The following is a 25,631-nucleotide window of genomic DNA, read 5'->3' as shown; positions in this document are numbered from 1 at the left end:
GGAATGGGAAAGCCGGACTCCTTATGGAGCCCATCTTCCATTTCCATGGCGGTCAAACAGAAGCTGAGCGGAAGGCGCAGCAGCAGCAGCACTTGCCATCGGCACAATCGGGTAAGTGGGGAGGGGGGATTTTTAAAAAATGGAATGGATTCTGTGGGGGAAGATGGTGGGCGAACCAGCCATCATGCAGCTTGGAACGTGGGCTGACATCTCCAGTTTCATCCTGCATTCCTATCCTCCTCATTGGTTGGCTTCCACGGCAGGGTGCTAAGATAGAATGATGATTTCTTGTATGATGAAAAGCTATTTGAAAGAGATCCCCAATTATAATGCACTTGAAGCCAGTGCAGAGCTTTGAGGTATGTTGGGACATACTGCTGTAATATTAGGCAGAGAAACAGTCTGTTCTGAATTAATTTGATTTGCGGGAACAAAATCTTGTTCAAACCTCGATACTGATGGTTATAGTAAGGACCTGGAAGTGGACTTATAGGCTAACATCATTCATGTGAGGCGTGAACGACGTTTCTGGGGCAACATTAATTCCCAGGGCATGTACTCTTCCATGCAGAGTAGGCAGAGTCCGGCCATTCCAATGCTAGGGTTCATGAAGACAGTCTCCGAAGGGTATTATTTCTGTGTCACCAGAATTGAGGCAGAGATTATTGTCAGAACATCCACTCGCGAACTGTCGCAAGGCAGTCTGCCGTAGTAAAGTTAGTAACATGATAAGCATCTGGCTTGAAAGGAAGGCTCGATAAACGAGACTAGTAGGGGTTTGGTGCAGGTGATGCAGACCCAGGGGGAAAGAGTGGAGCCCAGTGATGCTCCCCAACTCAGTGCAGGAGAAGGCAGGCGGAAGTCTCCTATGCTAGCCCGAGCTGACCACTGAGTGAATGATGAGCACAGCCATGACGCAGCCCTCCCCATGATCCCCATATTGATTGTTGGAGTGATATGTTATGTTATTGGCCATTTGCATAGCGCCTTATATACCATTGGTATGATCTCAAAGCTCTCTGGGTTGTACGCCCTCTACAGTGCCTCACGCTACCGTCATATCCAGCAGAATTCGCATCATTCTGGCATTAATTGTAACGCCTCGAGGATTCCTCCTCTCATAAATAAAAGATCAGACTTATGTGCAAGGATGCTCTAAAACCTACCTGGTTCTCAAGGAGCAAGCGATAGATGCACATTCATTCACACACACACACACACGCACGCACGCATGCACACACTGTGATGTTCCCGGGCAAACATACATGCATTTAATCACATGATATGATATGATATGATATGATATGATATGATGACATGATATGATATGGCATTTGTAACGCGCCTATACACAAGTGTTTCAAGGCGCGAAGAGGCAGGGAGGGGGGAACAAGGGGAAGACAGACAACAATCCTACTAGGCCAGGTGTCATTCAGATCGCGCAAGTGCATGGGTAGGGGGAAGGGAGAAAGTGCATGGGGAAAGATACATGAATACAGAGGTGAACACACTTTTGAAAATTACAGACTCAGAGCACAGCTAGCCAGACACACAAACAACACCCACGCACACACCCACACACAAACATACACACCAGCACATGCCCACACACACACCCACCCACACACCCACACACCCACATACTCACTCTCACTGACAAACTCATGGAGTCAGCAAAGCTTGATTTGTATGAGAGGATCAGGAAGCAGCTGTGACATCTCCTGTGTACTCATTCTGTCTCCTGCTGCTGGTCTGCCCCATAATGCATCGGGGCCATTCATGGCCCCTCTGCTTGAGCTGTGTCAGAAGGCATCAGTGCAGCGACCATCTTCGGATTACCGTGGGCTCCTGTCATGTGGAAAGGCCTGGGAGAGTTGCACACACCAGTAGAACCAGGCCCCACAGCTGCCGCACTCCGGCTAATGGACGGCAATGAACACTAATTCAATTTCCATTAATTCCCCACTTTCATTAATTGCTTTAATTTCATCCCTGGGATCTAGGGCTGATGTTGTTGGTAGGAAGCACTGATCCAGCTTCCCCGGGGTTCCTCTTCCTTCTGCCTCAGAGTAATGCGGCTTCTCTGGATAAGGGGATGTTTACCAGTGCACCATGCCTACAGACCATATGGACTGCTGTCCCTTTAACTGCGCTGTATTTCTCTCCTGCCATGTTTGGTACAGGCAACGTTGGAAATGGAAATATTGCATTGCCATAACCAGAGGCATAGACAGGGTGGGGCCTGAGCGTGCAAGGCCAACCCAGCAGCACTGTGTGGGCATTTACAGATGTTAATGCCACTGCAGTGGGCCCAACTACATTATCTTCAGGCCCCACTTGTTAGACAATCCTGGCTACGCCCCTGGCCATAACTAACCCGCTAAGGGACTTTGCAAATGTTATGTTATGTTAAAGGTACTTCTATAGCGCACCGTCCCCAATGCAATTGGTCCCCAGGCGCTCTGGCGGATCTGTAAACAGCAAGGACGGGTAGGGTTAGTCGGGAGGAGGGGAGCAGGAGAGTGGGAGAAGTGATGTGCTGTTGGCAGCTTCAGCTCGGTATACACCGAGTGCTGGGCTTTGGTGCTAGTATCGGATCGGGCGAGACCTCGAGTGATGTGGGTGATGATTATGTGTTGTTGATGCGGTGTGGTAAAGTACGTGCGGATTGCTGGGAGAGAGATGGTTGTGTGGCTTTGTGTGGTTTAAGTATGCAGAAGATTGAGGGTTGGGTTAGTGGGAACTGTATCCTGGTTCAGGTCCTTCTGGTTCCGTTAGAGTTGTATCCCTGTGGGTTGGGTTGATTTTGGTTCCAAATGAGACACGGGTGGGGTCATGGCCCTGCCGACAAGGACCTGTATGTGCCCCCCCACCCTCCTTTTGGGTCTCGGGCAGCTAACTCCTTACAGTGAGCAGGGGATCTTTGCCTGCACTTCCCAAGTCTCTCTGTACCAACCTGCAGTGAAGAGGCAGGCAGAGACCCTGGAGCAGTGGGTGGGGACCCAGTTGCATATTGTGCTTCCCCGGGCATATGCAGGGCAAGATAAACTGGTGTTCTGTTGTACTTTGTCCTATTGCTTGACTGCCTGGGTGTGGATCCCTGTGTGATTGACAGATGTATGTGACGCTGCAGAGGTTTTATGTCAGCGTTCTGTCCCTGTGTTCCATAGCACAGTTGTGACCGTTGGTCTGCACTTACCTGGGTGATGCTTGCCGGCTCCTATGCTCCCACCTTTCTTCCCACCTGCTGTACCTGAGTTTCATCTAATAAAGACACTGAGCTGCAGAAGATGCATGTTTCCCTCCTTGGCCTGTAGAGCAACATGTCTCCAAGTAACCTTATAAGCATGTGTGACTGCACTGTGCCGTGCTAAAAAAACACGTATTTGATCATAGTGGATCAGGTGTTTGCCGCTTGCTAGATGAACAGAAACATCATTTTAATTGGTTTTCTCTATTAAGCGGGTGCTAATGTTAAGAACAAGAAACGAGAAAGATGGTTGTCTATTCTTCAATCAATTTCTCAATTTTTTCAATGATTTCTCTCAATATTTTCGTTAAAAACATAGGGGATCCACAGAGTTGTTCATATTGGGGATCCAAAGAACCAAATGCTCTGACTCCAGGTAGTCTTGTTGTACTCTTGGGTCAGGTCATTTTATAGCCGACCGGTTTCTGTGGTGAGAGGTGGTTAGACCACATTCATCAGGGCTCTAGTTGTGGGCTGGTAAGTACAAGCCCTCTCCTTTACTGGTGCAGCGTGAATCTGCATTGATAATACTCCTCCTGTCCATGTTGCTGGTTGTGCACGGCAGGTAAATGGCAGCCTGAGACCTGCTGCTTGAGTCTGGGTCTGGCGAGCCGCGCACGAGGGTTCTCGACAGACCCAGACATGGACAGGAGGAGTATTATCAATGCAGATTCACGCTGCACCAGTAAAGGAGAGGGCTTGTACTTACCAGCCCACAACTAGAGCCCTGATGAATGTGGTCTAACCACCTTTCACCACAGAAACCGGTCGGCTATAAAATGACCTGACCCAAGAGTACAACAAGACTACCTGGAGTCAGAGCATTTGGTTCTTTGGATCCCCAATATGAACAACTCTGTGGATCCCCTATGTTTTTAACGAAAATATTGAGAGAAATCATTGAAAAAATTGAGAAATTGATTGAAGAATAGACAACCATCTTTCTCGTTTCTTGTTCTTAACATTAGCACCCGCTTAATAGAGAAAACCAATTAAAATGATGTTTCTGTTCATCTAGCAAGCGGCAATCACCTGATCCACTATGATCAAATAAGTGTTTTTTAGCACGGCACAGTGCAGTCACACATGCTCATAAGGTTACTTGGAGACATGTTGCTCTTCCAAAACGTATACTTCAACAAAAAACTGTGTGTTTCTTAAGTGTGAACATCAAACTGGGTAACCCACAGTAGGCAACCCCGAAACGGTCCTGATTGTTATATACAGTCCCTCCTTGGCCTCCCAGACTTCAGTAGCACCCTGATGAGCAGAGCCAGCTAATCAGGTGGCTAGGAACGCAGGCTGAAACCGGCGATCTCAGCCTGCGTGCCAAGGCACCTGATGGCCGGTTGCTCCAGCAGCCAGCTTCCCCCCACTCTCTGTCCGCTTTTTTTTTTACATTCCCACTACCCCACTTACCGCTACAGCTGCTCCTTCCTCTCTGCTCCCGATTGTCACCATGCGAAGGTAAGAGGGACTCTCTATGGAGCCCTGCCTCCCTTTCCATGACAACCATATTTGAACATTCTTTTTGTTCCATGAACAGGACGCTGTGAGGCTCCCCGTTCTCTGAACAAAAATACTTTCAACTAGCCCCGTCCCAGCCCAAGCAGTAGTGGGAGGAGGAGAGTAGCAGTGGGAGGAGTAGGGGAGGAGGAGAGCAATAGTGGCTGGGTCGGATTGGACCTTTGGGCTCTCAGCCTGTAACTTTCTCAAAATCGTCCCTGGGTACTGGGGACCGGTTTCTGGCCACGCCTGGGCCGTTTGAGAGAAAAAAAGAAAAAAAAGAAAAAAAGAAAAAAATTGATTTTAATTTTTTTTTTTAAACACCTGCAAGGGCATAATTCATGCAAGCAAGGTAACACATGTTACCTTGCTTTGATGATTGATTTGCATGCATGATGTGTGCATCATAAATTATGATGCATGCATCATTCTCATGCTGCTGAAGCATGCAAAGTTGAGGGGCCGCGGCCATCGCCGAGCAGGCGGCTGTCACCATGCCACCACTCCAGGGGGCATGGTGCCCCTTGGAGTGGCTGTGTTGTTGTATTAGTGATAGATATATATTAGTGATACCAGTGATAAATAACCAATTTTAGAGTAGAATAAGCATCCATTTCGGACAATATATTTTGCCTTTCGCAAGTTGCAGTAATAGCATATTTTTTTTCCTGCCGTTGTCTCTGTTATGATCATCACAAGACATTCCATCTCGGTGTCCTCGGTCACTTGACAAAATCCTTGTGCCTAAAAGCTTCTCTACAGTGTAGAAATATTTGACCATAGCACATCAAGTGGCCATTGACTTCATTGTGCCACAATGAATGCTTTGTTGTAATGTGTCTATCTTTCCCATCTCCCTGGCATACTGTTCAGGATGTTTGTCTGCATGTATGAGGTAACAAGTGCCCAGAGTATGGGATGTCCTGTGAGTGTGCTGCTTTCCCTATTTTGCCAACCTCTGAAGCCTGAAAGTAGATGCATGCAGGCTTGACATGCGGCCAACTTTGCACCAGACCTGCAGATGAACTTAACTGGTCTGCTGTTAAATCTCAGTTACCAGTTTAATGGTACCCACTACAGAATAATTGCTCATTTTACTATAGCTGATATGATAGCTCAGTGGGTTGAGCGCTTGCTGCTGTGATGTGTGAAAATCTGAAGGTTCAAATCACAGCAAGGCCAACTCAGCCTATCATCCTTCTTAGGTCGATAAATGAGTACCAACACAGGGTGGGTGATATTGTATGCATAGTTGTTCTATAAAAAAAGAGCTTAAGGGTAAGTGCTATGTAATAAAATATTATCATTTGGCCTTGGACGTCTGCGGCATACTCAGTAATTTGCCAATATGGATCTATACACACAGATATTAATGATACATATGGTGATCCATTCTTGTATGAAATGTATATCACATTAGTGAAATCATAACCATATTTTTCGTAGTGTACTTAGGAACAATGCTATTTGATGCCACTTCCTGTTTTGTCAAGGGGTGAAAGGTCGTGTTTCATCGCTTCCCGGGATGTCACTTTGCGGTGTGGTCAAATGACATCACTTCCTGTGATGTCATCAGAGGTCAAGGGTCTTGAGGCCATGGGTGGGCCACTTTTTGAGGCGAGGGGTGGGCCACTTTTGTTTGGGTGTCCGGGCCTATTTCTTGTCCCAGTCCGACCCTGAGTAGTGGTGTCACAACTGTGCAACTGGTCTACCAATTGGCACCCATTGTGGACTATTTGGGACTCATTCATCTCCATAATCCTCCCTGAACACTACCTATTCATATTCTTGTCTTTACCTTCTGTTTGCAAGTCTTTGGAACTTCCTTATTTAATTTCACAAACTACATGTCCCATAATGTACCTTGTGGCAGTTCCCATTCCCTGGCAATTCCTATACAGAAGTCTTATAACTACAATCCCCAGAAGCCTTAGAGATCAGTGTGGTTTTCACTTTCCCAGGACCAGAGAGGCAGGATGCCAATTACCTTCGGGTGTGCTGCTCCAGGTGCTGCTAATTAGCCTGCTTCAGTACAGGGCATGGCAGTATTTAAGCAGCTGCCTGCAGGAGCACACGTCTCTTGCACTCAGCTCGCCTCCAGCACTTTGTTGCTTTGGTCCTTGGATTTCTGCTGTGTCCTGTTGTTTCCAGAACCTGTTCCTGTTCCAGAGCACTGTGCACCCTGCCTTGTAGCCCTGCTACTCTGCCTTCACTCACCTATCTTTTGACCTGCACCTCTGTGCTTCCTATACTGCAGCCCTGCTCCCCTGCTTGCAGTCCTATGTTCCCTGTCTATAGCCCCTTGCTCTCTAAGCACCTACCTTGTTCCCTACCTTCAGTTACTTGTTCTGTGCCCATTTCCCGTGCTGTCTGTCTTCAGTTCTGCCCTTGTTATCCCACTTCAGAGCTACAGTTTCCTTCTTATCTGTCTTGAGTCCTGACGTTGTTCTCACTCCAGAGTTACTGTTCCTTGTTATCTGTCTGCAGTTTCCTGTCTCCTTACCCTGGTACTCAGATTCTAGTTTCCTTGTTTTTCTTCTTTCTTCCGGTTCTCTGTCCTGAACCTTGCTCACTTTGACTTCTTTTTTCCCTAGATATTTCTGTTACAGTTCTTGTCTTCACTTGTGCCTTGTGTAATTCCTATGTTCAGAGTTTGGCTGTTGGATTTCCAGCAGGCAATCTCTGCTCCCTTTCCTGTGTCCTGCTTCTGTGTTGTACCTTGTGCCATTGTTAACAGTGCGCTGGTTTCTGTTTCACGGGGCAGTCATTGTTCAGTTGCTGCTGGACCCGTACAGGCTTCAGTCTTGTGACTACTGATTCCTTGATTGTGCCTTAGGGTAGAGACACAGACACCCACTTCTGCTGCTCCTTTCCATGAGCATTCCGAGTGGGGCCCTGTAATAGGGACCAGCTCAGAAGGTTGGCGTTTCCCTGGTACTATGGGAAACTCCCCCCCCCATTGTGCGTACACCCCAAGATGGAACCTAACATGTTTGTTTTACTTGTACTCCCTGCCCCTTTCTGTTCACTGCCTCTGTTGCCTATCCTTTATTGTCTGAAGAACTCCTTGCACTCCTGCTTCTTGTGTAATTTTCTTCCTTTGGCTTTGTGGGCACGCCTCTACCTGCAAGGCCCTTTGACAAGTGGGAGGAGTAGGGCAGTAGGGGACCAGAAGTGGGGGAGGAGGAGGAGGGGAGCAGTAGTGGGAGCAGGAGTAGTGGATCGAGGAGAGCAGTAGTGGATGGAGGGGAGCAGTAGTGGGAGGAGGGGAGCAGTAGTGGGAGGAGGAGGAGAGCAGTGGGAGGAGGAGAGCAGTGGGAGGAGGAGGAGAGCAGTGTGGGAGGAGGAGAGCAGTAGTGGATGGAGGGGATTAGAATTGGGAGGAGGATGAGGAGGGGAGGAGGGGAACAGTAGTGGGAGGAGGAGTAGGGGAGGAGAGCAGTAGTGGATGGAGGGGAGTAGAAGTGGGAGGATGAGCAGTAGGGGGGAGGGGAGCAGTAGTGGGAGGAGGAGTAGGGGACGAGGAGGGCAGTAGTAGGAGGAGGAGTGGAGCATTAGTGGATGGAAGAGAGTAGAAGTGGGAGGAGGAGACTACAAGTGGGAGGCGGAGAGTAGTAGTGGGAGGAGGAGTAGACGAGGGGGAGGAGGAGGGGGAGTAGGGGAGGAGAGCTATAGTGGGAGTAGGAGGAGGAGGGGAGCAGTAGTGGGGGAGGGAAGTAGTAGTAAGAGGGGAGGACTAGTGTAGATGATGGAAGTAGTAGTTTGAAAGAAGAGTAGTTGAGTGGTGTGGCAGGAGATGTGACATCAAAGGTGGGAGGAGGAGGAGGAGGGGAGCAGTAGTGGGAGGAGGAGGAGTAGGGGAGAGGAGAGCAGTAGCGGATGGAGAGGAGTAGGGGAGGAGGGGAGCAGTAGTAGGAGGAGGAGTAGGGAAGAAAGACAGCAGTAGTGGATGGAGGGGAGTAGAAGTGGAAGGAGTAGGGTAGGAGAGGAGCAGTAGTGGGAGGAGTGAACTAGTAGTAAGAGGGGAGGACTAGTGTAGAGGAGGGAAGTAGTAGTTTGAAGGAAGACTAGTTGAATGGTGTGGCAGGAGATGTAACATCAAAGGGTGGCGGGAAGAACTAGGCAGAGTAAACCATCCGAGGGACGGAAGAGTGGTGGGAGGAGTAAGAAAGAGGGTGAGACAATAAGAGTAGTAGTGAAGCGGCGGGGGTGAGTGCAAGTAAGTGCAAGGCACTGCCCTAAATTCCCACTAGGACACTGACGACTGATTAGAGTTGAGGCAGTTAGGAAGGCCCGTGGGAGTCTGCATAGCCGGCATTTAGGAAGAGACCTCCAGCCATTGGGTAGAACTAACAAGGGTTACGGAGGCCTGGGCTAGGGAGGAAACCCCAAGCGAGGCGAGGGAGGGGCGTGGAGCCTGGGAACCATGACAATTCAAAATAAAAACCCTTGGGTCATACTTGAGTCTCAGAGTGGTTTGTGTTACACCTGTGGCAGCCTCCAAGACTCCATTATATTACATGATCTGACTATTTACTGTCTTTCTAGGAGGCAAGGCATTCTCAGCACCATGAGATAGAGCAGTATGGACATACACGTGAAATAGGCTGACATTCAAAATCATGCACACACATTATGAGTGCACACCAAGTAAATGATGGGTGCATGGTGTTTGTGTGCATCTTTCTTGGTAGTGCATGCTGCAAGCCCTTTGGTGCAGAGATGCTTGCTTTGCTTATTGTGCCTGCCTGAACCCGGCCTTTGTGTTTAGCAACCTTCCTCTTCTACTCTGTTTTCTCTCTCTCCCTCCCCTGCTGACCTACCTACCTGCCTGTCTGCTGTACCCACTGGTTGCTTGGCTACCCGCAGAGTCTCACTGGGTACCAGGCTCTTTCTTGATCAGTCACCCTTGCACTGCCTCCGGGCCTACCACGCACTTAGGGGCTGTAACTGTAACCCTAGAGTCCCTTGTTCTCCTTGCACTGCCCAGAGCCGCGCTGCCCGGGCTGCACTTACTCATAGCATTGCTGCCCTGACTGCACTTACACCTCCCCTCCCCTCGGCACTTTGCTGTATCGCACTTGCACAATCTGAATGACACAAGGCCTAGTAAGATTGTTTGTTTTGTCCTCCCTCTGTCTTCCCTCCCTTGTCTTGTTGCACCTAGAAGCACTTGTGTACAGGCGCCTTATAAATGACTTATCATAGCATTGCAGCATGCTAGAATATTTTACACTGCATGAAAGCTGTCAAGATATGGAGTTGGTGCTGCTTAAATACCCCAACAGACATAGTGCATATTGCCATGCCCTTGCAAAATAGATGTTCTAGGTTATGTTATGTTACACTTCTTGGTGGGTGCATGGCTACCGCATGTTAGCCTCTTAGCACCTATGTGAACTGGGCCACTCTGCATGTTAAAGTTATGTAGCGACAAGACGTGTCTTTGCTGAATAATGTCTCTGTATATCCATTATACCCGCCCTTGTTTGCATTTGCTCCTTTGCTCGTTCTCCTTCTCTTAACCCCTTAAGTGCCAGGCTATTATGCAAGTCTATACATAAAGGACGAGCATACTCGTCCTTTAGAGTCACCTATTATTGGATCTGGTAGAAAAGGGGGGGTCCTGGTGCCCCTATCCCCTTTTTGTCATGGATGTTAGGCCTGCACAAATAGGCTTCTCACCCCCTTAGGGGAACTGAAGTTGCAGAATTGGGCCACCCAGGTAAAAGGTACACTTTCATTTTTGGCTAAAAAAAAGCAGGAAAGTCAGGTTGTCCAACTCCAGGCTCCGAAGGCCGGATCCATGTCAGTTTTTCAGGATACCCGTCATTCATATTCACGAGACACATTTACATACACTTCTTCTAAATGTATGCAAATGTGTCCTCATGAATATTAATGAGGGATATCCTGAAAACCCGTCAGGATCCTGGCCCTCGAGGCCAGAGTTGGACATTGCGCGGTCTTGAAGAGGATTGACCTGAAGAAGCGGCCAACTCAACATTGTCCTTAAACCTTGCAACACAAAAGGTGCAGCACCCTAACCAAGGCATTGTCCTTCCAGCATTGTTTAATGTCTGTTTGCTTCTCTAAAAAAAAAAAAGCAGCCTGCCCTTCCCAGGAAGGAAGGAGCCTGCTGATGACAGCACATGCAATGTGTGTGAAGGGGAAGGACAGGAAAGAGGAGAGTGTGTTCCTTTCTGTGTGATGCTCCCAGCTGTCAGTCAGCAAACTGGGGGTCATGCTTGTCGCTCAAATCCTTCATGGAGACGGTGCACTTGGGGACAGCAGCCCTGGGGGACTAACTGTGTTCTGCTTTGCCTTCTCTTCCCAGCACCCTCACCCTCTATGGAATCAGCCAAGACGACGAGGCCATCTACCAGTGTGTTGCCGAGAACAGTGCGGGCTCCACCCAGGCCAGCGCCCGGCTAACAGTGCTGTGGGCCGAAGGCTTGCCCGGGCCCCCCCAAAACGTCAAGGCCCTGAAAACCTCAGCCACGTCCATCCAGGTGTCATGGAGCGAGGCCTTGCAGAACACCCGGGAAATCATCGGCTACGTGCTCCACATTCGGAAGACTGCAGGTAGGCGCTAGGGAGCAGCCAGAGTGCAGCGCCTCGAAAACATAGCGCACCCTGCCAGCTGTCTAGACAGTGGGACACCTCTGACAGGCACGTCTGTCCAACATACGAGGAGCCAGGTCCGACTCTTGTCTTGTGTGCTGCCCTGACGAGTGGGTGGTTCCACTCTCCCTGTGCAGTCAGGAGGTTTCATTGTGTGAATGCATAGTGCTGACAAGTACTCTCTCCCATTCCTACTGCGGGTGGCATGCTGGAGTGTGTAGCGATGCTCCTCTGCCCCCCACCCCCCGAGCATTTCACTGTGCAGTCTCACATGCATATGGCTCCTTGGGGCCCCCTTCTCTGTGTAGAAAACATCTTGGATACTGCAGAGGGGGGTCCTCCACCCATTACACGGGAACCAAGGAGGGGTTTTATTATGACGTCATAGAGAACGAGGCTCCGCGTGGGACTGATTCTCCGTGTGATGTCATAATCCGTGGGTCGTTAGATGCTACATTGTCATTTAATTTTGCCGACCACTTCTTATATCGTTCTCCCCCCCTCTTGTGCAGTCCGAATGTTTGCTTGTGTGATGCCATTGTGCGTGATGCACATCTTTCTGTTCTCCTATGAAGTCAGAATGTGTGTGTGATGCCATTGTGTGTGATGCACATCTTTCTGCTCTTCTATGAAGTCAGAATGTTAGATTGTGTGATGCCATTGTGCGTGATGCACATCTTTCTGCTCTCCTATGAAGTCAGAATGTGTGTGTGATGCCATTGTGCGTGATGCACATCTTTCTGCTCTCCTATGAAGTCAGAATGTTAGATTGTGTGATGCCATTGTGCGTGATGCACATCTTTCTGCTCTCCTATGAAGTCAGAATGTTAGATTGTGTGATGCCATTGTGCGTGATGCACATCTTTCTGCTCTCCTATGAAGTCAGAATGTGTGTGTGATGCCATTATGCGTGATGCACATCTTTCTGCTCTCCTATGAAGTCAGAATGTTAGATAGTGTGATGCCATTGTGCGTGATGCACATCCTTCTGCTCTTCTATGAAGTCAGAATGTGTGTCTGATGCCAGTGTGTGTGATGCACATCTTTCTGCTCTCCTATGAAGTCAGAATGTTAGATAGTGTGATGCCATTGTGCGTGATGCACATCCTTCTGCTCTTCTATGAAGTCAGAATGTGTGTGTGATGCCAGTGTGTGTGATGCACATCTTTCTGCTCTCCTATGAAGTCAGAATGTTAGATTGTGTGATGCCATTGTGCGTGATGCACATCTTTCTGCTCTCCTATGAAGTCAGAATGTGTGTGTGATGCCATTGTGCGTGATGCACATCTTTCTGCTCTCCTATGAAGTCAGAATGTTAGATTGTGTGATGCCATTGTGCGTGATGCACATCTTTCTGCTCTTCTATGAAGTCAGAATGTGTGTCTGATGCCAGTGTGTGTGATGCACATCTTTCTGCTCTCAAATGAAGTCAGAATGTTAGATTGTGTGATGCCATTGTGCGTGATGCACATCTTTCTGCTCTCCTATGAAGTCAGAATGTGTGTGTGATGCCATTGTGCGTGATGCACATCTTTCTGCTCTCCTATGAAGTCAGAATGTTAGATTGTGTGATGCCATTGTGCGTGATGCACATCTTTCTGCTCTTCTATGAAGTCAGAATGTGTGTCTGATGCCAGTGTGTGTGATGCACATCTTTCTGCTCTCCTATGAAGTCAGAATGTTAGATTGTGTGATGCCATTGTGCGTGATGCACAACTTTCTACTTTCCTATGAAGTCAGAATGTTAGATTGTGTGATGCCAGTGTGTGTGATGCACATCTTTCTACTTTCCTATGAAGTCAGAATGTTAGATTGTGTGATGCCATTGTGCGTGATGCACATCTTTCTGCTCTCCTATGAAGTCAGAATGTTAGATTGTGTGATGCCATTGTGTGTGATGCACATCTTTCTGCTCTCCTATGAAGTCAGAATGTTAGATTGTGTGATGCCATTGTGCGTGATGCACATCTTTCTGCTCTCCTATGAAGAGTCAGAATGTTAGATTGTGTGATGCCATTGTGCGTGATGCACATCTTTCTGCTCTTCTATGAAGTCAGAATGTGTGTGTGATGCCAGTGTGTGTGATGCACATCTTTCTACTTTCCTATGAAGTCAGAATGTTAGATTGTGTGATGCCATTGTGCGTGATGCACATCTTTTTGCTCTCCTATGAAGTCAGAATGTTAGATTGTGTGATGCCATTGTGTGTGATGCACATCTTTCTGCTCTCCTATGAAGTCAGAATGTTAGATTGTGTGATGCCATTGTGCGTGATGCACATCTTTCTGCTCTCCTATGAAGAGTCAGAATGTTAGATTGTGTGATGCCATTGTGCGTGATGCACATCTTTCTGCTCTCCTATGAAGTGAGAATGTTAGATTGTGTGATGCCATTGTGCGTGATGCACATCTTTCTGCTCTCCTATGAAGTCAGAATGTTAGATTGTGTGATGCCATTGTGCGTGATGCACATCTTTCTGCTCTCCTATGAAGTCAGAATGTGTGTGTGATGCCATTGTGCGTGATGCACATCTTTCTGCTCTCCTATGTAGTCAGAATGTTAGATAGTGTGATGCCATTGTGCGTGATGCACATCTTTCTGCTCTTCTATGAAGTCAGAATGTGTGTGTGATGCCATTGTGTGTGATGCACATCTTTCTGCTCTCCTATGAAGTCAGAATGTTAGATTGTGTGATGCCATTGTGCTTGATGCACATCTTTCTACTTTCCTATGAAGTCAGAATGTTAGATTGTGTGATGCCATTGTGCGTGATGCACATCTTTCTGCTCTTCTATGAAGTCAGAATGTGTGTGTGATGCCAGTGTGTGTGATGCACATCTTTCTACTTTCCTATGAATTCAGAATGTTAGATTGTGTGATGCCATTGTGCGTGATGCACATCTTTCTGCTCTCCTATGAGGTCAGAATGTGTGTGTGATGCCATTGTGCGTGATGCACATCTTTCTGCTCTCCTATGAAGTCACAATGTGTGTGTGATGCCATTGTGCGTGATGCACATCTTTCTGCTCTTCTATGAAGTCAGAATGTTAGATTGTGTGATGCCATTTGTGTGTGATGCACATCTTTCTGCTCTCCTATGAAGTCAGAATGTTAGATTGTGTGATGCCATTGTGCGTGATGCACATCTTTCTACTTTCCTATGAAGTCAGAATGTTAGATTGTGTGATGCCATTGTGCGTGATGCACATCTTTCTGCTCTTCTATGAAGTCAGAATGTGTGTGTGATGCCAGTGGGTGTGATGCACATCTTTCTACTTTCCTATGAAGTCAGAATGTTAGATTGTGTGATGCCATTGTGCGTGATGCACATCTTTCTGCTCTCCTATGAAGTCAGAATGTGTGTGATGCCATTGTGCGTGATGCACATCTTTCTGCTCTCCTATGAAGTCAGAATGTGTGTGTGATGCCATTGTGCGTGATGCACATCTTTCTGCTCTTCTATGAAGTCAGAATGTTAGATTGTGTGATGCCATTGTTCGTGATGCACATCTTTCTGCTCTCCTATGAAGTCAGAATGTGTGTGTGATGCCATTGTGCGTGATGCACCTCTTTCTGCTCTTCTATGAAGTCAGAATGTTAGATTGTGTGATGCCATTGTGCGTGATGCACATCTTTCTGCTCTTCTATGAAGTCAGAATGTTAGATTGTGTGATGCCATTGTGTGTGATGCACATCTTTCTGCTCTCCTATGAAGTCAGAATGTTAGATTGTGTGATGCCATTGTGCGTGATGCACATCTTTCTGCTCTCCTATGAAGAGTCAGAATGTTAGATTGTGTGATGCCATTGTGTGTGATGCACATCTTTCTGCTCTCCTATGAAGTCAGAATGTGTGTGTGATGCCATTGTGCGTGATGCACATCTTTCTGCTCTCCTATGAAGTCAGAATGTGTGTGTGATGCCAGTGTGTGTGATGCACATCTTTCTACTTTCCTATGAAGTCAGAATGTTAGATTGTGTGATGCCATTGTGCGTGATGCACATCTTTCGCTCTTCTATGAAGTCAGAATGTTAGATTGTGTGATGCCATTGTGCGTGATGCACATCTTTCTGCTCTTCTATGAAGTCAGAATGTTAGATTGTGTGATGCCATTGTGTGTGATGCACATCTTTCTGCTCTCCTATGAAGTCAGAATGTTAGATTGTGTGATGCCATTGTGCGTGATGCACATCTTTCTGCTCTCCTACGAAGTCAGAATGTTAGATTGTGTGAAGCCATTGTGCGTGATGCACATCTTTCTGCTCTTCTATGAAGTCAGAATGTTAGATTGTGTGATGCCATTGTGTGTGATGCACATCTTTCTGCTCTCCTATGAAGTCAGAATGTTAGATTGTGTGATGCCATTGTGCGTGATGCACATCTTTCTGCTCTCCTATGAAGAGTCAGAATGTTAGATTGTGTGATGCCATTGTGCGTGATGCACATCTTTCTGCTCTTCTATGAAGTCAGAATGTTAGATTGTGTGATGCCAGTGTGCGTGATGCACATCTTTCTGCTCTCCTATGAAGTCAGAATGTTAGATTGTTTGATGCCATTGTGGGTGATGCACATCTTTCTGCTCTCCTATGAAGTCAGAATGTTAGATTGTGTGATGCCATTGTGCGTGATGCACATCTTTCTGCTCTTCTATGAAGTCAGAATGTTAGATTGTGTGAAGCCATTGTGCGTGATGCACATCTTTCTGCTCTTCTATGAAGTCAGAATGTTAGATTGTGTGATGCCATTGTGTGTGATGCACATCTTTCTGCTCTCCTATGAAGTCAGAATGTTAGATTGTGTGATGCCATTGTGCGTGATGCACATCTTTCTGCTCTCCTATGAAGAGTCAGAATGTTAGATTGTGTGATGCCATTGTGCGTGATGCACATCTTTCTGCTCTTCTATGAAGTCAGAATGTTAGATTGTGTGATGCCAGTGTGCGTGATGCACATCTTTCTGCTCTCCTATGAAGTGAGAATGGTAGATTGTGTGATGCCATTGTGCGTGATGCACATCTTTCTGCTCTCCTATGAAGTCAGAATGTGTGTGTGATGCCAGTGTGTGTGATGCACATCTTTCTGCTCTTCTATGAAGTCAGAATGTTAGATTGTGTGATGCCATTGTGTGTGATGCACATCTTTCTGCTCTCCTATGAAGTCAGAATGTTAGATTGTGTGATGCCATTGTGCGTGATGCACATCTTTCTGCTCTCCTATGAAGAGTCAGAATGTTAGATTGTGTGATGCCATTGTGCGTGATGCACATCTTTCTGCTCTTCTATGAAGTCAGAATGTTAGATTGTGTGATGCCAGTGTGCGTGATGCACATCTTTCTGCTCTCCTATGAAGTGAGAATGTTAGATTGTGTGATGCCATTGTGCGTGATGCACATCTTTCTGCTCTCCTATGAAGAGTCAGAATGTTAGATTGTGTGATGCCATTGTGCGTGATGCACATCTTTCTGCTCTTCTATGAAGTCAGAATGTTAGATTGTGTGATGCCAGTGTGCGTGATGCACATCTTTCTGCTCTCCTATGAAGTCAGAATGTTAGATTGTGTGATGCCATTGTGCGTGATGCACATCTTTCTGCTCTCCTATGAAGAGTCAGAATGTTAGATTGTGTGATGCCATTGTGAGTGATGCACATCTTTCTGCTCTCCTATGAAGTCAGAATGTTAGATTGTGTGATGCCATTGTGTGTGATGCACATCTTTCTGCTCTTCTATGAAGTCAGAATGTTAGATTGTGTGAAGCCATTGTGCGTGATGCACATCTTTCTGCTCTTCTATGAAGTCAGAATGTTAGATTGTGTGATGCCATTGTGCGTGATGCACATCTTTCTGCTCTCCTATGAAGTCAGAATGTTAGATTGTGTGATGCCATTGTGCGTGATGCACATCTTTCTGCTCTCCTATGAAGAGTCAGAATGTTAGATTGTGTGATGCCATTGTGCGTGATGCACATCTTTCTGCTCTTCTATGAAGTCAGAATGTTAGATTGTGTGATGCCAGTGTGCGTGATGCACATCTTTCTGCTCTCCTATGAAGTCAGAATGTTAGATTGTGTGATGCCATTGTGCGTGATGCACATCTTTCTGCTCTCCTATGAAGTCAGAATGTGTGTGTGATGCCAGTGTGTGTGATGCACATCTTTCTGCTCTTCTATGAAGTCAGAATGTTAGATTGTGTGATGCCATTGTGTGTGATGCACATCTTTCTGCTCTCCTATGAAGTCAGAATGCTAGATTGTGTGATGCCATTGTGCGTGATGCACATCTTTCTGCTCTCCTATGAAGTCAGAATGTGTGTGTGATGCCATTATGCGTGATGCACATCTTTCTGCTCTCCTATGAAGTCAGAATGTTAGATAGTGTGATGCCATTGTGCGTGATGCACATCTTTCTGCTCTCCTATGAAGTCAGAATGTGTGTGTGATGCCATTGTGCGTGATGCACATCTTTCTGCTCTCCTATGAAGTCAGAATGTTAGATTGTGTGATGCCATTGTGCGTGATGCACATCTTTCTGCTCTCCTATGAAGTCAGAATGTTAGATTGTGTGATGCCATTGTGCGTGATGCACATCTTTCTGCTCTCCTATGAAGTCAGAATGTGTGTGTGATGCCATTATGCGTGATGCACATCTTTCTGCTCTCCTATGAAGTCAGAATGTTAGATAGTGTGATGCCATTGTGCGTGATGCACATCCTTCTGCTCTTCTATGAAGTCAGAATGTGTGTCTGATGCCAGTGTGTGTGATGCACATCTTTCTGCTCTCCTATGAAGTCAGAATGTTAGATAGTGTGATGCCATTGTGCGTGATGCACATCCTTCTGCTCTTCTATGAAGTCAGAATGTGTGTGTGATGCCAGTGTGTGTGATGCACATCTTTCTGCTCTCCTATGAAGTCAGAATGTTAGATTGTGTGATGCCATTGTGCGTGATGCACATCTTTCTGCTCTCCTATGAAGTCAGAATGTGTGTGTGATGCCATTGTGCGTGATGCACATCTTTCTGCTCTCCTATGAAGTCAGAATGTTAGATTGTGTGATGCCATTGTGCGTGATGCACATCTTTCTGCTCTTCTATGAAGTCAGAATGTGTGTCTGATGCCAGTGTGTGTGATGCACATCTTTCTGCTCTCCTATGAAGTCAGAATGTTAGATTGTGTGATGCCATTGTGCGTGATGCACATCTTTCTGCTCTCCTATGAAGTCAGAATGTGTGTGTGATGCCATTGTGCGTGATGCACATCTTTCTGCTCTCCTATGAAGTCAGAATGTTAGATTGTGTGATGCCATTGTGCGTGATGCACATCTTTCTGCTCTTCTATGAAGTCAGAATGTGTGTCTGATGCCAGTGTGTGTGATGCACGTCTTTCTGCTCTCCTATGAAGTCAGAATGTTAGATTGTGTGATGCCATTGTGCGTGATGCACAACTTTCTACTTTCCTATGAAGTCAGAATGTTAGATTGTGTGATGCCAGTGTGTGTGATGCACATCTTTCTACTTTCCTATGAAGTCAGAATGTTAGATTGTGTGATGCCATTGTGCGTGATGCACATCTTTCTGCTCTCCTATGAAGTCAGAATGTTAGATTGTGTGATGCCATTGTGTGTGATGCACATCTTTCTGCTCTCCTATGAAGTCAGAATGTTAGATTGTGTGATGCCATTGTGCGTGATGCACATCTTTCTGCTCTCCTATGAAGAGTCAGAATGTTAGATTGTGTGATGCCATTGTGCGTGATGCACATCTTTCTGCTCTTCTATGAAGTCAGAATGTGTGTGTGATGCCAGTGTGTGTGATGCACATCTTTCTACTTTCCTATGAAGTCAGAATGTTAGATTGTGTGATGCCATTGTGCGTGATGCACATCTTTTTGCTCTCCTATGAAGTCAGAATGTTAGATTGTGTGATGCCATTGTGTGTGATGCACATCTTTCTGCTCTCCTATGAAGTCAGAATGTTAGATTGTGTGATGCCATTGTGCGTGATGCACATCTTTCTGCTCTCCTATGAAGAGTCAGAATGTTAGATTGTGTGATGCCATTGTGCGTGATGCACATCTTTCTGCTCTCCTATGAAGTGAGAATGTTAGATTGTGTGATGCCATTGTGCGTGATGCACATCTTTCTGCTCTCCTATGAAGTCAGAATGTTAGATTGTGTGATGCCATTGTGCGTGATGCACATCTTTCTGCTCTCCTATGAAGTCAGAATGTGTGTGTGATGCCATTGTGCGTGATGCACATCTTTCTGCTCTCCTATGAAGTCAGAATGTTAGATAGTGTGATGCCATTGTGCGTGATGCACATCTTTCTGCTCTTCTATGAAGTCAGAATGTGTGTGTGATGCCATTGTGTGTGATGCACATCTTTCTGCTCTCCTATGAAGTCAGAATGTTAGATTGTGTGATGCCATTGTGCTTGATGCACATCTTTCTACTTTCCTATGAAGTCAAAATGTTAGATTGTGTGATGCCATTGTGCGTGATGCACATCTTTCTGCTCTTCTATGAAGTCAGAATGTGTGTGTGATGCCAGTGTGTGTGATGCACATCTTTCTACTTTCCTATGAATTCAGAATGTTAGATTGTGTGATGCCATTGTGCGTGATGCACATCTTTCTGCTCTCCTATGAAGTCAGAATGTGTGTGTGATGCCATTGTGCGTGATGCACATCTTTCTGCTCTCCTATGAAGTCACAATGTGTGTGTGATGCCATTGTGCGTGATGCACATCTTTCTGCTCTTCTATGAAGTCAGAATGTTAGATTGTGTGATGCCATTGTGTGTGATGCACATCTTTCTGCTCTCCTATGAAGTCAGAATGTTAGATTGTGTGATGCCATTGTGCGTGATGCACATCTTTCTACTTTCCTATGAAGTCAGAATGTTAGATTGTGTGATGCCATTGTGCGTGATGCACATCTTTCTGCTCTTCTATGAAGTCAGAATGTGTGTGTGATGCCAGTGTGTGTGATGCACATCTTTCTACTTTCCTATGAAGTCAGAATGTTAGATTGTGTGATGCCATTGTGCGTGATGCACATCTTTCTGCTCTCCTATGAAGTCAGAATGTGTGTGATGCCATTGTGCGTGATGCACATCTTTCTGCTCTCCTATGAAGTCAGAATGTGTGTGTGATGCCATTGTGCGTGATGCACATCTTTCTGCTCTTCTATGAAGTCAGAATGTTAGATTGTGTGATGCCATTGTTCGTGATGCACATCTTTCTGCTCTCCTATGAAGTCAGAATGTGTGTGTGATGCCATTGTGCGTGATGCACATCTTTCTGCTCTTCTATGAAGTCAGAATGTTAGATTGTGTGATGCCATTGTGCGTGATGCACATCTTTCTGCTCTTCTATGAAGTCAGAATGTTAGATTGTGTGATGCCATTGTGTGTGATGCACATCTTTCTGCTCTCCTATGAAGTCAGAATGTTAGATTGTGTGATGCCATTGTGCGTGATGCACATCTTTCTGCTCTTCTATGAAGTCAGAATGTTAGATTGTGTGATGCCATTGTTCGTGATGCACATCTTTCTGCTCTCCTATGAAGTCAGAATGTGTGTGTGATGCCATTGTGCGTGATGCACATCTTTCTGCTCTTCTATGAAGTCAGAATGTTAGATTGTGTGATGCCATTGTGCGTGATGCACATCTTTCTGCTCTTCTATGAAGTCAGAATGTTAGATTGTGTGATGCCATTGTGTGTGATGCACATCTTTCTGCTCTCCTATGAAGTCAGAATGTTAGATTGTGTGATGCCATTGTGCGTGATGCACATCTTTCTGCTCTCCTATGAAGAGTCAGAATGTTAGATTGTGTGATGCCATTGTGTGTGATGCACATCTTTCTGCTCTCCTATGAAGTCAGAATGTGTGTGTGATGCCATTGTGCGTGATGCACATCTTTCTGCTCTCCTATGAAGTCAGAATGTGTGTGTGATGCCAGTGTGTGTGATGCACATCTTTCTACTTTCCTATGAAGTCAGAATGTTAGATTGTGTGATGCCATTGTGCGTGATGCACATCTTTCGCTCTTCTATGAAGTCAGAATGTTAGATTGTGTGATGCCATTGTGCGTGATGCACATCTTTCTGCTCTTCTATGAAGTCAGAATGTTAGATTGTGTGATGCCATTGTGTGTGATGCACATCTTTCTGCTCTCCTATGAAGTCAGAATGTTAGATTGTGTGATGCCATTGTGCGTGATGCACATCTTTCTGCTCTCCTACGAAGTCAGAATGTTAGATTGTGTGAAGCCATTGTGCGTGATGCACATCTTTCTGCTCTTCTATGAAGTCAGAATGTTAGATTGTGTGATGCCATTGTGTGTGATGCACATCTTTCTGCTCTCCTATGAAGTCAGAATGTTAGATTGTGTGATGCCATTGTGCGTGATGCACATCTTTCTGCTCTCCTATGAAGAGTCAGAATGTTAGATTGTGTGATGCCATTGTGCGTGATGCACATCTTTCTGCTCTTCTATGAAGTCAGAATGTTAGATTGTGTGATGCCAGTGTGCGTGATGCACATCTTTCTGCTCTCCTATGAAGTCAGAATGTTAGATTGTTTGATGCCATTGTGGGTGATGCACATCTTTCTGCTCTCCTATGAAGTCAGAATGTTAGATTGTGTGATGCCATTGTGCGTGATGCACATCTTTCTGCTCTTCTATGAAGTCAGAATGTTAGATTGTGTGAAGCCATTGTGCGTGATGCACATCTTTCTGCTCTTCTATGAAGTCAGAATGTTAGATTGTGTGATGCCATTGTGTGTGATGCACATCTTTCTGCTCTCCTATGAAGTCAGAATGTTAGATTGTGTGATGCCATTGTGCGTGATGCACATCTTTCTGCTCTCCTATGAAGAGTCAGAATGTTAGATTGTGTGATGCCATTGTGCGTGATGCACATCTTTCTGCTCTTCTATGAAGTCAGAATGTTAGATTGTGTGATGCCAGTGTGCGTGATGCACATCTTTCTGCTCTCCTATGAAGTGAGAATGGTAGATTGTGTGATGCCATTGTGCGTGATGCACATCTTTCTGCTCTCCTATGAAGTCAGAATGTGTGTGTGATGCCAGTGTGTGTGATGCACATCTTTCTGCTCTTCTATGAAGTCAGAATGTTAGATTGTGTGATGCCATTGTGTGTGATGCACATCTTTCTGCTCTCCTATGAAGTCAGAATGTTAGATTGTGTGATGCCATTGTGCGTGATGCACATCTTTCTGCTCTCCTATGAAGAGTCAGAATGTTAGATTGTGTGATGCCATTGTGCGTGATGCACATCTTTCTGCTCTTCTATGAAGTCAGAATGTTAGATTGTGTGATGCCAGTGTGCGTGATGCACATCTTTCTGCTCTCCTATGAAGTGAGAATGTTAGATTGTGTGATGCCATTGTGCGTGATGCACATCTTTCTGCTCTCCTATGAAGAGTCAGAATGTTAGATTGTGTGATGCCATTGTGCGTGATGCACATCTTTCTGCTCTTCTATGAAGTCAGAATGTTAGATTGTGTGATGCCAGTGTGCGTGATGCACATCTTTCTGCTCTCCTATGAAGTCAGAATGTTAGATTGTGTGATGCCATTGTGCGTGATGCACATCTTTCTGCTCTCCTATGAAGAGTCAGAATGTTAGATTGTGTGATGCCATTGTGAGTGATGCACATCTTTCTGCTCTCCTATGAAGTCAGAATGTTAGATTGTGTGATGCCATTGTGTGTGATGCACATCTTTCTGCTCTTCTATGAAGTCAGAATGTTAGATTGTGTGAAGCCATTGTGCGTGATGCACATCTTTCTGCTCTTCTATGAAGTCAGAATGTTAGATTGTGTGATGCCATTGTGCGTGATGCACATCTTTCTGCTCTCCTATGAAGTCAGAATGTTAGATTGTGTGATGCCATTGTGCGTGATGCACATCTTTCTGCTCTCCTATGAAGAGTCAGAATGTTAGATTGTGTGATGCCATTGTGCGTGATGCACATCTTTCTGCTCTTCTATGAAGTCAGAATGTTAGATTGTGTGATGCCAGTGTGCGTGATGCACATCTTTCTGCTCTCCTATGAAGTGAGAATGTTAGATTGTGTGATGCCATTGTGCGTGATGCACATCTTTCTGCTCTCCTATGAAGTCAGAATGTGTGTGTGATGCCGGTGTGTGTGATGCACATCTTTCTGCTCTTCTATGAAGTCAGAATGTTAGATTGTGTGATGCCATTGTGTGTGATGCACATCTTTCTGCTCTCCTATGAAGTCAGAATGCTAGATTGTGTGATGCCATTGTGCGTGATGCACATCTTTCTGCTCTCCTATGAAGAGTCAGAATGTTAGATTGTGTGATGCCATTGTGCGTGATGCACATCTTTCTGCTCTTCTATGAAGTCAGAATGTTAGATTGTGTGATGCCAGTGTGCGTGATGCACATCTTTCTGCTCTCCTATGAAGTGAGAATGTTAGATTGTGTGATGCCATTGTGCGTGATGCACATCTTTCTGCTCTCCTATGAAGTCAGAATGTGTGTGTGATGCCAGTGTGTGTGATGCACATCTTTCTGCTCTCCTATGAAGTCATAATGTTAGATTGTGTGATGCCATTGTGCATGATGCACATCTTTCTGCTCTCCTATGAAGTCAGAATGTGTGTGTGATGCCAGTGTGTGTGATGCACATCTTTCTGCTCTCCTATGAAGTCAGAATGTTAGATTGGGTGATGCAATTGTGCGTGATGCACATCTTTCTGCTCTCCTATGAAGTCAGAATGTTAGATTGTGTGATGCCATTGTGCGTGATGCACATCTTTCTGCTCTCCTATGAAGAGTCAGAATGTTAGATTGTGTGATGCCATTGTGCGTGATGCACATCTTTCTGCTCTCCTATGAAGTGAGAATGTTAGATTGTGTGATGCCATTGTGCGCGATGCACATCTTTCTGCTCTCCTATGAAGTCAGAATGTGTGTGTGATGCCATTGTGCGTGATGCACATCTTTCTGCTCTCCTATGAAGTCAGAATGTTAGATTGTGTGATGCCATTGTGCGTGATGCACATCTTTCTACTTTCCTATGAAGTCAGAATGTTAGATTGTGTGATGCCATTGTGCGTGATGCACATCTTTCTGCTCTCCTATGAAGTCAGAATGTGTGCGTGATGCCATTGTGCGTGATGCACATCTTTCTGCTCTCCTATGAAGTCAGAATGTGTGTGTGATGCCATTGTGCGTGATGCACATCTTTCTGCTCTTCTATGAAGTCAGAATGTTAGATTGTGTGATGCCATTGTTCGTGATGCACATCTTTCTGCTCTCCTATGAAGTCAGAATGTGTGTGTGATGCCATTGTGCGTGATGCACATCTTTCTGCTCTTCTATGAAGTCAGAATGTTAGATTGTGTGATGCCATTGTGCGTGATGCACATCTTTCTGCTCTTCTATGAAGTCAGAATGTTAGATTGTGTGATGCCATTGTGTGTGATGCACATCTTTCTGCTCTCCTATGAAGTCAGAATGTTAGATTGTGTGATGCCATTGTGCGTGATGCACATCTTTCTGCTCTCCTATGAAGAGTCAGAATGTTAGATTGTGTGATGCCATTGTGTGTGATGCACATCTTTCTGCTCTCCTATGAAGTCAGAATGTGTGTGTGATGCCATTGTGCGTGATGCACATCTTTCTGCTCTCCTATGAAGTCAGAATGTGTGTGTGATGCCAGTGTGTGTGATGCACATCTTTCTACTTTCCTATGAAGTCAGAATGTTAGATTGTGTGATGCCATTGTGCGTGATGCACATCTTTCGCTCTTCTATGAAGTCAGAATGTTAGATTGTGTGATGCCATTGTGCGTGATGCACATCTTTCTGCTCTTCTATGAAGTCAGAATGTTAGATTGTGTGATGCCATTGTGTGTGATGCACATCTTTCTGCTCTCCTATGAAGTCAGAATGTTAGATTGTGTGATGCCATTGTGCGTGATGCACATCTTTCTGCTCTCCTATGAAGTCAGAATGTTAGATTGTGTGATGCCAGTGTGCGTGATGCACATCTTTCTGCTCTCCTATGAAGTCAGAATGTTAGATTGTGTGAAGCCATTGTGCGTGATGCACATCTTTCTGCTCTTCTATGAAGTCAGAATGTTAGATTGTGTGATGCCATTGTGTGTGATGCACATCTTTCTGCTCTCCTATGAAGTCAGAATTTTAGATTGTGTGATGCCATTGTGCGTGATGCACATCTTTCTGCTCTCCTATGAAG

At 45.7% G+C, this 25,631-nt stretch overlaps 1 protein-coding gene across 1 annotated transcript in view; it reads left to right on the top strand.

Moving 5' to 3' along the window:
- IGDCC3 (immunoglobulin superfamily DCC subclass member 3) overlaps nucleotides 1–25,631 on the top strand; it is a 460,612-nt gene that overhangs the window by 346,435 nt on the left and 88,546 nt on the right. The window contains exon 8 of the mRNA XM_069625110.1: nucleotides 11,094–11,341. Within this exon, the coding sequence (XP_069481211.1) occupies nucleotides 11,094–11,341 (248 nt within the window). The remainder of the gene's footprint in view (nucleotides 1–11,093; nucleotides 11,342–25,631) is intronic.

The sequence above is a fragment of the Ambystoma mexicanum genome, chromosome 11, assembly GCF_040938575.1.
Source record: "Ambystoma mexicanum isolate Mex_15411 chromosome 11, UKY_AmexF1_1, whole genome shotgun sequence".
Lineage (NCBI taxonomy): Eukaryota > Metazoa > Chordata > Amphibia > Caudata > Ambystomatidae > Ambystoma > Ambystoma mexicanum.
The sequence above is the reverse complement of the archived record's forward strand: the minus strand, read 5'-3'. Positions and strand labels throughout refer to the sequence as shown.